This window comes from Henckelia pumila, chromosome 2 (assembly GCF_033568475.1).
Source record: "Henckelia pumila isolate YLH828 chromosome 2, ASM3356847v2, whole genome shotgun sequence".
Taxonomy (NCBI): domain Eukaryota; kingdom Viridiplantae; phylum Streptophyta; class Magnoliopsida; order Lamiales; family Gesneriaceae; genus Henckelia; species Henckelia pumila.
In genome coordinates, this window is record NC_133121.1 from 127,756,402 (window position 1) to 127,772,844 (window position 16,443).

The 16,443-nt window shown below is 34.6% G+C and overlaps 3 protein-coding genes and 1 non-coding gene across 5 annotated transcripts; 3 read left to right on the forward strand and 1 right to left on the reverse strand.

Moving 5' to 3' along the window:
* Window positions 1-1,232: 1,232 nt before the first annotated feature.
* TRNAG-CCC (transfer RNA glycine (anticodon CCC)) lies at window positions 1,233-1,303 on the forward strand. Its single transcript has one exon. It is a non-coding gene; the product is annotated as a tRNA-Gly (tRNA).
* Window positions 1,304-5,520: 4,217 nt separating this feature from the next.
* On the forward strand, window positions 5,521-8,346 carry LOC140882774 (uncharacterized). 2 transcript variants are annotated; one of them, XM_073288965.1, is made up of 3 exons: window positions 5,521-5,739; window positions 6,558-7,431; window positions 7,647-8,346. In XM_073288965.1, exons 2-3 carry the CDS (start codon window positions 6,584-6,586, stop codon window positions 8,125-8,127), a joined length of 1,329 nt encoding a protein of 442 aa, XP_073145066.1. In that variant the 5' UTR covers window positions 5,521-5,739; window positions 6,558-6,583; the 3' UTR covers window positions 8,128-8,346. The 2 variants fall into 2 exon arrangements, with proteins under 2 accessions (XP_073145066.1, XP_073145067.1); XM_073288966.1 differs by having other exon boundaries at window positions 6,572-7,431.
* An 875-nt stretch (window positions 8,347-9,221) lies between these two features.
* Window positions 9,222-11,733, forward strand: LOC140882756 (uncharacterized). Its single transcript, XM_073288941.1, has 3 exons — window positions 9,222-9,412; window positions 10,203-10,285; window positions 11,509-11,733. Exons 1-3 carry the CDS (start codon window positions 9,334-9,336, stop codon window positions 11,542-11,544), a joined length of 198 nt encoding a protein of 65 aa, XP_073145042.1. The 5' UTR covers window positions 9,222-9,333; the 3' UTR covers window positions 11,545-11,733.
* A 192-nt stretch (window positions 11,734-11,925) lies between these two features.
* On the reverse strand, window positions 11,926-13,422 carry LOC140882755 (uncharacterized protein At4g00950-like). Its single transcript, XM_073288940.1, has 3 exons — window positions 13,272-13,422; window positions 12,626-13,176; window positions 11,926-12,116 (listed from the first exon to the last, which is right to left on the reverse strand). Exons 1-3 carry the CDS (start codon window positions 13,381-13,383, stop codon window positions 12,051-12,053), a joined length of 729 nt encoding a protein of 242 aa, XP_073145041.1. The 5' UTR covers window positions 13,384-13,422; the 3' UTR covers window positions 11,926-12,050.
* Between the last annotated feature and the right edge of the window lie 3,021 nt (window positions 13,423-16,443).

A 16,443-nucleotide genomic window follows, 5' to 3' on the forward strand; every position in this document is an offset into this window, starting at 1 on the left:
CTGATTCCACCAAAGGTCAAGAAGATCTTTTCGTTCTTGTACGTAGAGCGTATATAAAGATAAACTACGCACAACACTAAATACTTTTTCTTAGTAATGGAGGCGTAAATGTAGTAATCTAGCTCGAACTTGAAGAAATGGGCATGCTGCACTTGCCTTACTTTTCTTTATTGTAGATAGAACCAGAGCCAAAAGTTTGAAGAGGTGTTACAGAAGTAAAAATAGAACTGCAGTGAAAATTGTAGAAGTCACGGGGTTCGTGAGGAATAGGTAGTGAGATCGATTAAACATTTTGTCGAGTAACTTATGGGGCACCAACTATGTTTGAGATTACCAAAAGTCTTGCCATTTCTTCTTGGACAAATTGCATCACCACCCAAGTAAGGACTTCTCCTACAGAACAGAACAATTTCGACAATAATTATGAAGGGGACGCAACAGCAGAGAGATGATGGGAGATTAAGAAAGAAGTTCTGCGTTGCAGAAAAAAACATATACAACAATGAAAATGGGCACAGCATTGAACAACATAATTGCAGAAGCTAAATCACAAAAATCTCCACAAAATTCCACCCAAATACAGAAACCGACAGGAAGAGTAATTGCATAGGTACAAAGTACAACACTCGGGCAACGTTTGTCATACGTAGATAGCCCACACAAACAAATAATTATCTACGCGTTCACAGAGGAGTACGTGTAGTACTAGTAGCAGCAGCAGTAGTAGTGGGGAGGTTATCGGCGGTGGGGCGGTATGAATCGGCGGCGAAAGAGGGTTGCTTGGTGAGCATAAGGGGGCGGCCCTTGGACTCTTCATCGGTGGAGAGGTTGATGCAGGAGCAACGCTCCAGTGAAGCGAAGAACGCGGTGGCGACACCGGCCCCCACCCAGCAGGCCGCGCGGTCCAGCTTCTCGCACTTCTTGGGTCCGCATCTGCTCTCAGCCATTTCGTTTTGGGACTTTTTTTTTGCCCTAAATTAATTCGGACACAAAAATGGGAAATCAATTTGCCGGAGCGGGATAAATACAGCCCAAAATCGGATGTGTGGTTTCGGTGATGCGTACAAGAAGCAGAAGTCAAAAGTGGCGATGGCTTTTCGTGGGGATTATTGATTTTAATTTTTAACAAATCTTCTTGTAAATACCAAATGGCCGGAGAGACGAAAGATGCAAACCAAAGGGATATGGTTATTAAATAAATAAACATGTTTCCACCTTGTTCATAACAAGCAGCGCATCTAGTGTAGTGGTATCATAGTACCCTCCCACGGTACTGACCGGGGTTCGATTCCCCGGATGCGCAGTTTCATTTTTTCCCCATTTTTGCTCCTTTTCTTTTGGGCCGATGATGATTGATAGCCCGTTTTCCATTTTTATGTTGGGCCGAAGATGATTGATAATGATAGCCCATTTTCCGGTTATATTTGACTCTAGCAGAAGATGAGAGAATAAAATTTAAATCGATGTTTGGTGCATTCATTTGAAAATTTAGGGTTCTTTTCTTGAGCAAGAGGTGGATAGCTAAGGTGAGATTGCTTACAGAAACCGTTATACGTATGAAAAATTATTGAAAAAACAACAAATTATATACTAACTTTTTATTTTGATTCTATTTAATTCATTAAAACAATGATTATACTTTTTTTTTTTAACACAGTTAATAGGTCTAGTGAAAAAAATAGTACCGAATATAATATAAACTTATATATTTGAAATAAATAAAAAAATAAAACGCATATATAATCAAAATAGACGCAGTAAAATTTAAGTTCTTAATACCTCAATTAGGTTTAATTCAACCTATTTTATGGATATGACCCCCAGTTTCCAACGATAGATCTAATGTTTTATGATTTTTTACGTCAACAATATATCATTAATTACGTCTATGTGTATAAATACGAACCATATTCCCATTTTTATAAGATCTCATTAACCAATCAGCGCACAACAAGCTACACGATTTCACGTTTAAAAAATCATTAAAAAAATTTTAGGTAGTTTGAGTCAACACTTGGCCGCAGAGTTATTGGAATTTACTGACCAAACAAACAACTGAAGGTCCACAAGACACGTGCCCAAAAGCCTTTGCTGAATCAGCCATAAGTTGAAACTATGTCCTGCTTATCTTGTTTTTTCACTTTTCCCAATCACTCCAATTATATCCCCAAGACAAATATTTCTTCCTCGAAAACAACATTTTCTCTTTTGTTCTAATTATACCTTAAAAAAAAGAATAAGGTAATTTTCAGTGCTTACTAAAATTTATTTTATTATATAAACGAATAATCAAAAATATTTGCAATTTCATAATACGCGATAAAAATAACCACTAATTGATTCATAATGATTTCAATGTTCAACCATGAAAAATAGGATATATATAAAAAGTGATATATTATATATATATATAATCGTTATTTTTTATGGTAAAATCATTATTTAATTTACATTATGTACTTTTTTCAGTTAAAATAGATATCATTAATTGATAATCAATTGAGAACCTATAACGTGATTTAAAAAAAAAAAAAAAGAATTGAATCCTCAAAGATAAATCCTCAATACAAATATTTGTCACTCGACACTCGGCATTTACTATTTGACAAGGCGTAGCCCCACATATTTGACAGGGGAGTAGCTTCTATGTGGGCAAAGCCCCACATATGTATTTTTTAAATTATATTATTTTACCTATAAATTTTTTTCGTAGCAAAAAAATTTTAACATAGGAAGAATATTATATTTAATTATTTTAAATAGGTAGAAACTTTTTTAAATAGTTAAGTTTAAAACTAAAAAATATATGTTTTGATTACTGCAAATATTAATTACGTTTTTCCATCTATGGAAACTTTTTAAAATAGTTATTCCCTGCTATTTAAATTTTTATTAATATTAGTATCGAATTGTACGCAATACAATATGTTTTTGCGTACACGCATTGCATGTTTGTCCGGTTCGTTTTTGTGTATACGTTTGCGTTCATGTACATTTTGTTTTTTATTAAATAATTGTAAAAAAATAAAATAAAATATTAAATCATTGTAATAAGAATTAAAAATAAAGATGTTACACCAACATACCAACTTGGTGTGACTTCACACTTAATATAATTGAAGAGAATATATACAATGGTGTTAATGTAAATTTTATATGAAAAATAAATATAATACTACAACTCATAACTAATAACATGCATGTGGCATGGATCTTAAGGAAGAAAAAAATTTCATAAGGCAAGAGTTTTTTTTTTTTTTTTTTGAAGGCATAAGACGAGTTGAAAATAACTTATAAAACTAACTTGCAATAGTGTGTAATAAAATGTATCGTTTAACTTTTATTCTGTTCATTCATGTGGATGCAGTCAACCTCCCAAATTACTCAATTTTTAGATAGTGTATTGGAGAACTTGTAGGAAGCAATTCTCAACTTTTCATTAACAAAATTTAATAAATTTTAAAATTTTGTTAATGAAAAGTTGAAAAATATTTCCTAAAAACTCTCTCAAACATTACATCAAAAACATCCCTTGTGAATTTCCTAAGACACGAAAAAAAATTCTCATTTTTGTCTACTTTGCAATAATTAAATACGCTTTTGTTATTTAGAAATTGTCGGGAAAAGCCGTTTGAATTCGGTGAAATATTTCATTCACACAAGTAAAATGAAGTGATTGGTTGAATATAGAGGCTGAGTCATGATAATAATATTGGATCCTATCGCAATATAATAATCTTAAGTAAGATATAAGATTAACGCTACTTTGACAATTATGTTGGTACTAGCAATTCGTTAGTGATAGGTCATTTTCATTGCAAAACTATGTCCAAAAAAAAAAAATTATCATCCAACGGGACAAACACAATGCCAATAAAGATAATATTTATTAATAATATTACCAAGAAAAAAAAAAGATGGTCCAAAATACTTTTTTCCCACTCAATTGTTTTTGTTAAAAGATATGACTATCTAAGGGATTCGAAATTATAACCATAATATGATTTAATGATTTGTTTGTATTTAAAGAAAAATAATAATGTTGGGTATTGTGTATTTTGAACATATTGCATTTATGATTACAAGCTTTCATTACTGTTGAATACTATTATATTTTTTAGGTTCGTAACTACTATGATACAACATTTTTATTTATTTATTCTATATTATAAAAGATGAGCATCTTATAGTAATAATTTGATAACACCAAAATAATTTATTTCAAAATTATCTTTTTTTGTCCAATATTTTGCTAAAAACTTCTCACTATCTCCATTATTTTTGTTTTAAAAAAACACGATCTCTTTTACACACGCAAAACGTGTCATTTTGCCCTAGTATGAATAGTTTTTTTTTGTGTTCTACGTGGTTTCGATAAACAATTTTGTTATTTTATTAAAAAAACTCTGATGTTTGTATCAAAAATTTAAATTTAAATCTGCTTGGAAATTATTATTAAAAGTTGAATATTATTATATATTCGTACTATAGTCACTATTCATTAGTTAATAATAAAATAACTTGAATAATTCATTTACCATCACATAATGATTATTTGTTTAATTTATTGAAAATTTTAAACTTATGATACACATATTTTAGCAAAAAATAGTTTTTTTTTACTATTAACTTGTCCAGTTTTTTGTTTTGATTCATTAACTTTTTAGATTTTTGTTTTAATACACTGACTTATAGTTTTCGGCTATTTTGGTTCAACCATTGATGTAACATCAAAAAATATTGAAGTGATATCGAAAAATATTGTCGTGTCAAGCTGTCATATCAACAATTGAACCAAAATCACCGAAAATCAAAATTTAGTATATCAAAACCAAACTTTGAAAAGTTAAGACCAAAACAAAAAAAAAATAAACAAGTTAATGAGCTAAAAAAACTTTTTTTTTTCATACTTAAGTATAAAAAAAAAAAGCTCGTGTGAGACTGTCAATTTTATGACCGATTTGATTCAAATTTATCAAAAAAATATCATATTTTTATTTTTATGATAAATTTGAATCAAATCGAATTCTCAGATCAATATAATAACCATGTAAAACTGTACGATACCAGACATATATGGCTATACAGGCACAATGCTTGCTCTATTAATAGTTTAAACTAGACATCAAAGCATATATATTTGCGAGAATTGCAGGAATTAATTAATTATCAAAATTAATAGCTACGTCTACAAGTTGTGTGGGGGAAATAATAATAACTAAAGATAAATAAATAAAATATTTACTTTTTACCTCCGTAAAAAAGCAATAATAATAATTTAATAGTCCACTGGGACATAGACGAGTTGGTAAGGCTTGAGTGACGTTGATTCGATCCTTGTGTGAAGCATATTCGCTGCTGAATTATTGTGAGATATGCTTTGGAAATTGAATCATGTGCTACCGCTCGTGCACATCCCTCGATTTTTCTTTCGCATGAGTCAATGGACATATGAGAATGAGGTAAAGGGTAAGCCCTTTTAAAGAATAATAATTTAATAGCCCGACATCTCACCGGGAGACAGGAGCTCCTCACGCGACAACGTTGCACGTGAAAGATCGCAGTTAGCAAAACTCCACTGGATGGATTGATGAGGCGAAAATATCCGAATTCTTCAAAATTCTGCTTGTTCAATTTCTGTAGAATCATCGGCAGCTTTTACAATTCATAATTCGGATCCGAACCACTTTGGAGCCCCCTGCTCTTTCACTGTTTCATCCTGTTTTCTATGATTCACAGGTTTCTATATGCCCTCTGCCATCGCTTATATGTACATATCTGTGTGTATGTGTGGTGTTTGTCTTTAATGGCTGATTTTTGTTGGTAATTCTGCCATTTAAGATCTGGGTTTGCTGATTTATGTGGTCTGTTTGTTCTTTTCAATTGATCGCTAAGAGTTTTTCGTCGATAACTTAAAATTTGCATATAGGTGTGGTGATGAGGAGTTACATGCATGGAAGAATATTTGCGGTTTCTGTATCTGCTTGTTTCTCCTTCTTTGCTTTGGTTTTAGAACGATTCTACGTGACTTTGAGCCTCGGGATCTCGATGATTCTCTTTTTGATCTGTGATGTCTAATGCTGTCGAATTACTGCTAATTTCTGGATTTCTTTGATTTTGATTTATGAAGGCTTTTGTTTTTGGAATTCTTTTTTTTCTATTACGTAAAAACTTGTTTGTTTTGCTTGAATTGATGACAATTTACAGAAATTTTGGGTTTTTTTTAATCTATTTGTGGTGGACCTAGCATTACAATTAGCTTTCGAGTCTCCTAGAATTTTGGTGTAGTGTATTGTTCTTACCCAATTGAGAGGAGGGATCTTGAATAATTTGTTGAGGAGGCAAAGTCTCCATTTGAGAGCCTGGAGATTGGAATTTGTGGAGTGTTTCGAACCATGTTTATATCAGCTTATGTCGGAATTTATTGATTTTTTAAGTCTTGTGTAGTCTTATGTTGAAGTGCTTTGTATGACACCGATCCACTTTGCATTCATTTGTTCATCTCTTTTTTCAAGTGAAACTGCCTGTACCTTTTTACAAATGTTTTTCTTTTACAGTTTGTTTTTTGTAGCATGAGCTTATAATGGCCCTAGCTGAAGCAAGAGCTGCTTGGCAGAGAACTGCCAACCGATGTTTTGTGCAAGAAGACGCAAAAAGAGCACCAAAATTGGCTTGCTGCTCATCGGCACCACCTTCTGTCAAACAGACTGAAGCAGAGCTTCCAAGTGCCGGTGGTGGTCAAGAGATCCCCACCACATGCTCTATACCTTTTAATCCGAAGCCTTCAGATTCTAACTTATCCCCGAGTTCAAGATGGTGGCTTCAGATGCAGCCAAACTATGGGTATCAGAAGGGATTGGTGGCTGAAAATCTTAATTACCTCGAACCTGGTAAGGAAACCTGTCAAATGTGTGATAGGTCAGAGATCCTTGTGAAGAAAGAAGATTATTTTGGTACCATTGATCAGAGCGAACACACCACAGATTCCATTGATAATCAATGTAAAGTTTTTACCACTTGTGAAAAGAAAGATCTTATGTTTAAGGATGAAGAGTTTAAAGCTCTAGGTAATAAGGATTGCCACGAGCCTTATTTGAATTCTGAATTTCATTGGATGGGAACAGAGAAAAATATTCCGTGGTGGCGAACAACAGATACAGAAGAATTGGCTTTGTTAGTTTCACAAAGGTCGCATGACCTGGTACAAAATTGTGACCTTCCATTGCCACAGAACTCTTGTGTCAAGAAGGATATGGATGTTTATGTATATGGCTTTAGTAATGACGGAATTTCCACCTCATCTCCAGATCGTAAGTCGTTGAATGCTGGGGGTCACCACCATTTAACTGCTCATAAATATACGTCAAGCAGCCCAACTATCGGAGGTGTCCATAAAAGGCTTAGGATGTCTGCTGAAGTTAAGACGACAAGGTAATCTATTTTCTTTTGTCTTAAGTTAGTATATAGGGTTCTTTTTTGACGCATTCATGTATTGGATAACTTATCACTCTTTTGAATTTCCTTTGAAAGTTTGTGTGGTCTGGTCTGAATAAGGAGATTCTTGGAAGTTCTTGCACATCAGTTTTCTTGTGTGTTGATATACGTAGTCTTTATGTCAAGCATCGACTTTTGTGGCCTTAAATCAGGGATAGCTCAATGCAAGAAAGGATGTCAGACACGCAAACATTCGAGAATGGCTTGAAAAATGCTCAGCTGCTAGAAGCACTGCGTCATTCTCAAACACGAGCGAGGGAAGCCGAGAAAGCTGCGAAACAAGCGACCGCGGAGAAGCAAGACGTTCTCAAGCTTGTTCTCAGGCAGGCATCACAGCTGTTCATGTATAGGCAATGGCTCCAACTTCTACAACTGGAGAACATGTACATTCAGTTCAAGAACAACCACCCAGGTTCCACCGCTTTCCCAATAACATTACCATGGATCCCTCAAAGAACTGGGAAAATGATGAAAAGCGAGCAAAAACACGCCAGTAGAAAACGGAGCAAACGATCATGTCTCCATCTGTCCGATGTTAACAAATATGCGGTTGTTTTCGCTTTAGGGATGGGTTTAGTTGGTGCTGGATTTATACTGGGATGGACCATTGGGTGGCTTTTACCTGCTTGGTGAGTTTATCTGGATGCTTGCATCTTTCAGAATTTTGAGGATTTAGGTTTGCACAGCCTTTTTAAGATGGATTTCCCTCTATTCCATGTACATATTTGTATGCACGTGTTTATGTTTTCATGTGTGGTCTTCATTCTTTAGTGCGTACTGGTTTCTCCATGTTTGTGTATAATTTTAGTTAACATTCTGTTGATTCTGATATTTTTAGATATAAAAGAGTAATTGGCTAAAGAATTAATGTGAAGCATCACATCTTGTTAGCATATATATAGAACTTATAGAGCGACTTATAATTTATCAATCGATGAGGTCCCAAGCCTGGAATGATTAGAAGATCGAGATCTAATTAATTACTTAATTATAAAATGTATACTAATATAGAGAAATTGTAGAGTTCAACTTAGTATATGGGTATTACCCCATGATAGTTCTAATGTCCTATAATTTGACACGTCAACAATATATTATTAATTACGCCTATGTGTAAAAATATGAACCATTGGATGTATGATTTGAGTATTATTCATATGCTAGTATCTCATCTACCGAAAAAATCATGGAACTAAAGGCGGGGGAGATTATGGAAAATTTCGTGGAGGTTACAATAAATAATAATGGTGGTAATAGATTATTAGATTACATGACAATTCAGTTTCATTTTAAATTGGAATTTTAATTTTAATCCGTTTTATTAGTTTGAAATGAATAACAATAAGATGGATCGGGCAAATTGCATCAAAAGAAAAATATTTAAAAAGCGAAAAATCTCTCGTATAAAATCAAATATATTTAAAATCTATTTTTTTTAAAAAAAATCAAATATAAAACATCTTGAAAACTTTTGTTTGAGTTTAAAGGAGTTAAATATTCTTTGAATTTTTTTAAAAAAAGGATATAACAGTCCATAAATTATATAAAGGGTTTCATGATTTTTTTAGAATGTTAGAAGGGCCTAAAATGTTATTTTCTGTTATGTTTCCAATATTCAACTATCCAGTGGCTAATATGGGCCTTCAGCCCATAATCTTAGCCCGTTCCCGTGGTCCATTATCCATATATGAAACCGTGTTCTCTTTTACACCCGATCCGGGAATCCAACCCGGATTTGAGCGAATATCTGAAGCCTGCCATTGAAAAGTGAGGTCGGAGCAGCGGGGAAGAACATCAAAACCAGGACAAAAAAATTAAGGCCTATAAAATCGATCAAAAATGCCGGTGATGGAAAGGCTGAGAATCTTCGTAGCCCAAGAGCCTGTTGTTGCCGCTTCTTGCCTCATCGCTGGCGTTGGTGAGTACTTAAAACTGTTTTTTGTATCAATTTGCGTATATCTACTGTAGATTCATCTATATCTACGTGTTTTTTCAATTTGATTTGATGTCTTGCAAGGCCATGTTTACATTTATACGCTTTCTTGTTGCTTCATTTTGTTGCACTCATCAGTGGTTTTCGAATCAGATTCACGGATAATTTGAGTTGGGATTAAGAATTGGAGCTTTCCAGGGAAATATCATTTCTATCATGATGAAATTACTTTGTTTTCTTTCCTTTTTCCGTGGTAATTTTCTGTGAATTTGCTGAAGAAGGGAAAGATTGTAATAGTTTTTGAGGAGCAACCCTAATATCTTGACGGGAAACTGGAGCAAATTTCCATTTGTGACGGGCTGGAAGCTCTAGGTGACTCAACTAGAAGGATTATATTTTTGTTATTGATGACAATACAGATGGATTCATTGTGTTTTTCTTGTACCACAATTTTGGGGAAAATCTGTGTGGGGTGCTGCTACTCTGTAAATCGGTGACGGTGGAGCGAACAGAATATTGCTGTCCTCTGTTTATATCAAATGTGGCAAAGTTTCGATAATATGCAGTGTGTATGAAATGTTTGTTGTTGCTGTATTCTTAGTATTTACAGCCTTTCAACTGAAGTGCTATAAATGATAGGGATTTATCACTCTTGAGTTTTAAACCACAGTTGATTGAAGCATATTGCTGAACCTGTGTTTGATGCAAGCCATTGATATACTTTTACTATGTGAAGATCTAAATCATCTTATTATTCTAATTTGAATGGTTGCAGGACTCTTCCTTCCGGCTGTAGTAAGGCCTATCTTGGATTCGCTGGAAACATCAAAGCAAGTACCACAGCCGGCTTTAAGTGATGTAAGTGAATTGCTTAATAGCCTTTCTAATTATCTTGCTAGATGTAGATCCTCTCCTGCTCTGATATTTTGGTAGAGCGTATTTTTGTTCTTAGGGTGATCATCCTCACCAGTGATGTTCGTGAAATATCAGTTATAACTTTTTAATAGTTTCAGTTTTCCATGTGCCTTGTAAATGCGTCCGTCCTGGAAGGAGACGGGTGTCATACATAACCTTCTGATGAAATGAAATTTATCGCATTTTCATGCAACGTTATTTCCTGTCAGCGCATATATGCTCTGGTTTTGTGGTGCTAGTGTGATTTTTTTGCATCTCTTGATTCCTATCAGCGCATATATGTTCTGGTTTGTGGTGCTAGTATTGTTTTCTTGCATCTCTTGAATTCTTTGTCGTCTGGTTGTTATTTGGCAATCACAATCAACATATTCAACCACGGTTGACCTTATAGTTATTGTAACACCCGCCCCCAAACACAATATATTGTTTGCTTATTTTTGTGAATTTGTCTCGTTTTCCAAGCAACACTGCTCTTAATGTTTGCTGTTGCATACACGTCGATACTTGTTATTTATGATAGTGCTACCAGTTTGATGTCTTTTGCTCTTGTCGTACTGGGAATGTGCTTGTGATGATGGTATGTTAAATTGAGTGAGACTTAGAAGCTTGAAGATGTATCAATTATCTATTCCAGAAATGTGGAAAATGGATATGGAGTGGTAGGGGTATCGAGGTCATGCTGTTAATTCTAGGGAGACCTACTTTGCTTTGTTTTTGAGATACAGTTGCAATTAATGGAGGCACAGCCTGCATAAGTCATGGACAACAGGACATGCTGGCTGGCATAAAGAGGGGGGTATAGTTAGATGTCACGGTGTATACCTGTTTTATTATCAGAGGCATCCTCAATCATATTCAATTATTTATGACATATCATTTAAGACTTATATATGCATGGCAAGCCTTTGCAAGAAAATGAAATTAACTGTTGACGATAATTGCCCACGAATTAGTTTACTTCAGTCTTCAATTCACCTGCATTGGAGTACTGGGCCAAAATTATTTGATGATGCATGTGGACAAGTTTCCTGACAACGTTTCATTTTTTCGTCTGGTTCTGCTTCATTAATTTCGCTTAATTTTTGGTAGTGATTTGCACAACTAAATAGTTTTAGCATTTATTTATCTTTTTCTAACAAATTGAATTTGCTCTTTCTTGTCTGCAGGTAGTTGCCGGTATGACCGGCAAGAAACAGGGTTGAGAATTTGAGACAGATGTAAGATCATGCGTAACCCGCAACGTCTCTAGCTCTGTTTGTTTTTCCTTGCCATTTTGATCGGAGACTTGAATAAATATTTGGACATCTTATGGTGGTGTCGTGTATTTGAAAATGAGTGTGTAAAAGGTGATACATATGGTTCATTTGCTATTCCTAGCATTGATATTTTAATCTTTTGTGCTTTTTCCATAATGTTTTGACTATCATGGGCTGCCTTTATTTCCCTTTTCTTTTTTAAAAATCATCTCACAGTTTTGACCAACGAACATGGTTATCGTGGACCCCATATGGATTTGAGGTGATTTTCCATCGAGCTATATCTGTTGTCGTTATTCTTGTGCGAGACTTTCTTTAGCAAGAAATAAGCTTTTATTATATGAATATATATATTATATATAGGGTACATTATGATTACAAAATGCAAAGCTTTACATTGTTAGGCAACAGATGAGATGTTCAAATACTAGTATACTACTTCAAACTGGACATTACTTCTGCGATTTCTTGGCACTCTTCCACGGTATAACTTGCTTTATACCTTCATATATAGCAGCCTGAAAACAAGACCAAAACGTAATACAAAAAATAAAAATAAAAAATCCAGCTTTAGATTCTGTATAGCATTTTTGGAGCGCGATCATGAAAAGGGCAAACAATAATTTTTATTTTGCCACCGAGTTAATTCTTTAAATTTTAGAGTTGTCACGCGGGCCACAAAAGCAGAAACATATACCCACCCAGCATTTATTTTCTTGCACGTTAAGCCCCAGTGCCCCACTATTCAATTTTTAACCTACTCAAATTATTGCTAAAATTTCTTGGTGAGTGAAAAGTCCACGGTTTACCGACTGATCCAGGACCACCTAATCGCCGCCACAATGTAATTTTCCGACTTGCTTTTTGTCATGTCGAATAGTTTCTTTTAACTTTTATTTCATTCATAGTATACTCCCCTCCAAGATTTTAATTTTAGTCTAGAACAATTAGGTAGTCAAAAAAATCAATTTCTGTCGAGCAAGAGACGAGTCTAACAAAATTGATTCGTAAAAAAAGCGAAACTTACCCAGAGTTTAGTGCGAGTGGTTGGCCTATCAGAGATGGTGGAGATGCTCGCAAGTCTTTTCAGCTTCCCCTCCATCTTCACCTTCTTGCAGCTCTCAGTGTCACTGTCGCAGCCAGCGACGGAGTACACCGGCGAGAAGTACCCAACAACGTCTCCGCCAAATTCCCTTTTACCACCCCTCCACTTCAAATTCGTCCTGCTCAAAAACCCATTCGCCGGCGTTCGCCTCCCATTGATCTTCTTCCCAATCCACATATCGTCCACCGCACTCTCAGGGCTGGCGCTGCTGTAACTGTCGAAGGAATCGTGGTTCTCCCTGAAGATTCTGAAAGAAGAGAACTTGGGGCGAGAGAGATTGTAAGGGCCGTCGAGAACCGTGGTCGGGGAGGGCGTCTTGGTGATCAACGGCATCCGGCACGGTGGAAGCTCCAAGAATTTGGCCTCCGGCTCGTGTAGAGCGATGAGAGCTGTGCAGAGTCGAGGCTTTCCGGGCTCCTCCTCCCATTTGAACGGCACAGACACCGACGCCTGCAGCGGCGGAGTCGCCGTACCTGAAAACCATGGAATGTTCGGAAGCAGAAATAGATTAATATTAAAATTAAAGAAGCATCACTGGTTAATTTCAACTTCATTTTGTTTGCTATACCTGAGCGCTGAGGTGACATTTTATTCATCAATGGAAGCTTTGGTGTGAGAAATACAGTGGAATAGTCTTCCATTGCCTCTGTGGATTCGCTTTGGTTGAGCTGTTTTAACATGGGGGGATTTAAACAAGGGACATTTTAGAGAAGGGACCATTTTTTGGACCAAGTGGGGCTGCACAATATACATATTTAATTTCACCTATGTATATACAATTTTGATATAGTGAGAACTTATCATGTATACTTATGTATGTATCTGTTAATGTGATGTTCATTTATTGGAGGTAGAGGATGTTACGCCAGCGGTGCACACAAAAGTGCACATCATGTGTGCTCCTAATATCAAATATATATATATATGAGTTTTCAGCTGCCCAACAATTCCTACTCACTTCGTCCCCGACCATTGGTATCGGGTTTTAGTGATTTTTTTTTTGAATTTTCACATCACTAAAACACGATACCGAGTTTTAGTGGTCGAAAACGAGTTGGACATCATTGGTTAGACAGTTGAATATATATATATATATATCTTACTATATTATTAAGCGACGTGTCTTATAAAAACTGCTTTAAGAGTTTTGGTAATTTTTTTAAAATTTTCCATTATACCCCATGCACATCGTACCCCATACTAGCTGACAAAAAACTCTCTTTGTGTCACATTTCTTCCATCTTTCTCATTGGTTTTGCCTCCAACCTCCTTCCTCCTTTTCCATTTTTTTTTCTCTGTAAATCTCAAATTTCCTCTGCCGACACCTTTATCAAATTGAAATTTTTACCAAATTATATATTTACGAAAAACGCATCGAGTATGCCATTGTTGTTTGTATTTAATAGTATTTTATTATTGTTCTTCTCGTCGTCTATCCATCCGGTCCCATTTTCAAAATCCATAAATAACTTCGTGTGGCCTTACCGACCAATCTGGTTAATGAGATCCTACCTTAGGTATTGTCCAAATCATGAATCTAATGATCTATATTTGAACACATAAACATAATTGATGTTGAAGAGTTAACGTGATAAATCATTGAATCATTAAATTAACAATTAGGATAATACATTGAATTCAACCTTCTAATCCATTCACTTAAAAGTAATTAATTTGCTAGAGTTATGCTTCGTGTGCGCGTTCATTCGATTACATACACAAGTAATACAAAACTCTTATTGAGAATATATTTCTTCACATTTTCTCCTGCCCTTGATGCAATGCATTGACATTTTCAAATTTCACTCCGTCAAGTTGATTGTGCGTGCATGTCTAGTTATGGTCAGTCAATATGGTGTGTAGATTTTAATATGTTAGCATTTATTAGTTGTTATCGAAATCAAGAGTAATTTTAGAGCCACGGAAAGAGAAAAATTGAAGACGTTATCATTGCTAAATTATGATGATGTTCTTTCTTCCTATTTACTTACCCGATTCCAAAATAAGAAAAATCAATTAGTGAAATGAACCCCCCAAAAAAAAATTAGAGTTACTAGAAGAGTAGAATCCAGCCACATATTTGGTTTATTTTGTTTTTGAGTGAACTCGACAGAATAATTCTACATTGAAAAGCGATCGTTAGAGTTGGTGTAGAAGCTATCGTATTTTTCATCTATTGACTCGCACATTGTAATTTGTATTACGTGACCAAAATAATCAACCGTAGCAATTTACATTTCTTGGATCAAGAGTTAAGAGCACTGTCCATGTATATATATGATCGTAAACTTACATGATTTATGATAATGACCATACTTAATTACTATTGAGCATCATCGTTTTGTTTATTCGACAAGACAAAGAAATGAAGATAAAATTTTAGCCACATTTTTATCGACGGATCGTAGGAACAAAGATGGCCACAAGATTTCATGTGTAGGCATATATAATTCTACAGTAAGTTAGAAGTTACGAGACATCTGAGCCATTAAATACGATGTTTACTTTGCTGGCCACTGCAGACATATGTGTCATGCTACGTGCTCTTTCTATTCAATGGCATGAAAGAGACTCCCTTTATTCGATCTCTTGGTTTACGCCAAATTATTGATCGGAAGATTCACTTAACAATCAGATTCAGTCCAGCTAGTGTATTTGATGTAACACCGTCTCGTAAATTATTGTTCTTAACGTGAAAGTATGTGTGTTTGGACTTTGGATCTATAATAAATGAGAATTGAAATTGAAATTGAAATTGAAATTGAAATTGAAATTGAAATAAATTAAAATTGGATTTGGATTTGTATTTGAATTTCAAATCCATGAAATTGAAATTTTATTTTGGTGTTTGATAAGAATTTAAAATATAATAGTGTGAATTGATAATATAACATTTTTAATAAATAATATTTTATAAAATTTACAAAGAAAACTTGAAATCTATTAATAAGTTATATAAATATGGATAGGATTAATACGTCTCACGGATAAAGATTTGTACTCCATTTTTTTATATATCACTGGAACAACGAAGAATTGAAGATAGTTTTGTATTTGGAGAAATTAATTTTTATTTTTTTAAAATGGAAAAATTGAGAGAATTCGGGATTCTTGTATATGCTGTGGTGGCGTTTTGCATTGCCATGCATGCTTTGCATACATCACAGCCAGAGAAAAATACTAAATATTGGAGAGGGAGGAATAAATGAATCGAGGCTTCTACTCGTCTCTGTTGAAATCATCCACCTTATGACATTTATTTCATTATATTTATTTAATTTATCATATTATTCTGTTATTAATTTTCAATTAAATATGCCAAGTCAATAAAGGAGTAAAGTCGAAGTACCTTTGTTTATGGCTTTATTTAGATTTCCTTTTTTTAAGTTTGTAAACTCTTAATGATGCTTGATTTGATATGTAATCATGTATCCTTTTGCCATTAGCTAATGTAATTAATGCTTGCTCCCATCCCCAAGTATACGAGGATATGTCGATGCCACCCTGAGGGTAGTACCCTCAGGGTGGTGTGTCAGTTTATTATTGGCCACTCATGTGGGACCCACACATGGGTCCCACAAAAGTGGCCAATAAAAAACTGACACGATGCTACCCTGAGTGTACCCTCAGGGTAGCATCGAATTATCCAGTATACGGTAATCATTGCAATTAAGTGGTCTTTCACTTTATAATTATTAACCTAACTACCTACCCTCTTCACACCTTTTATAATATAATAG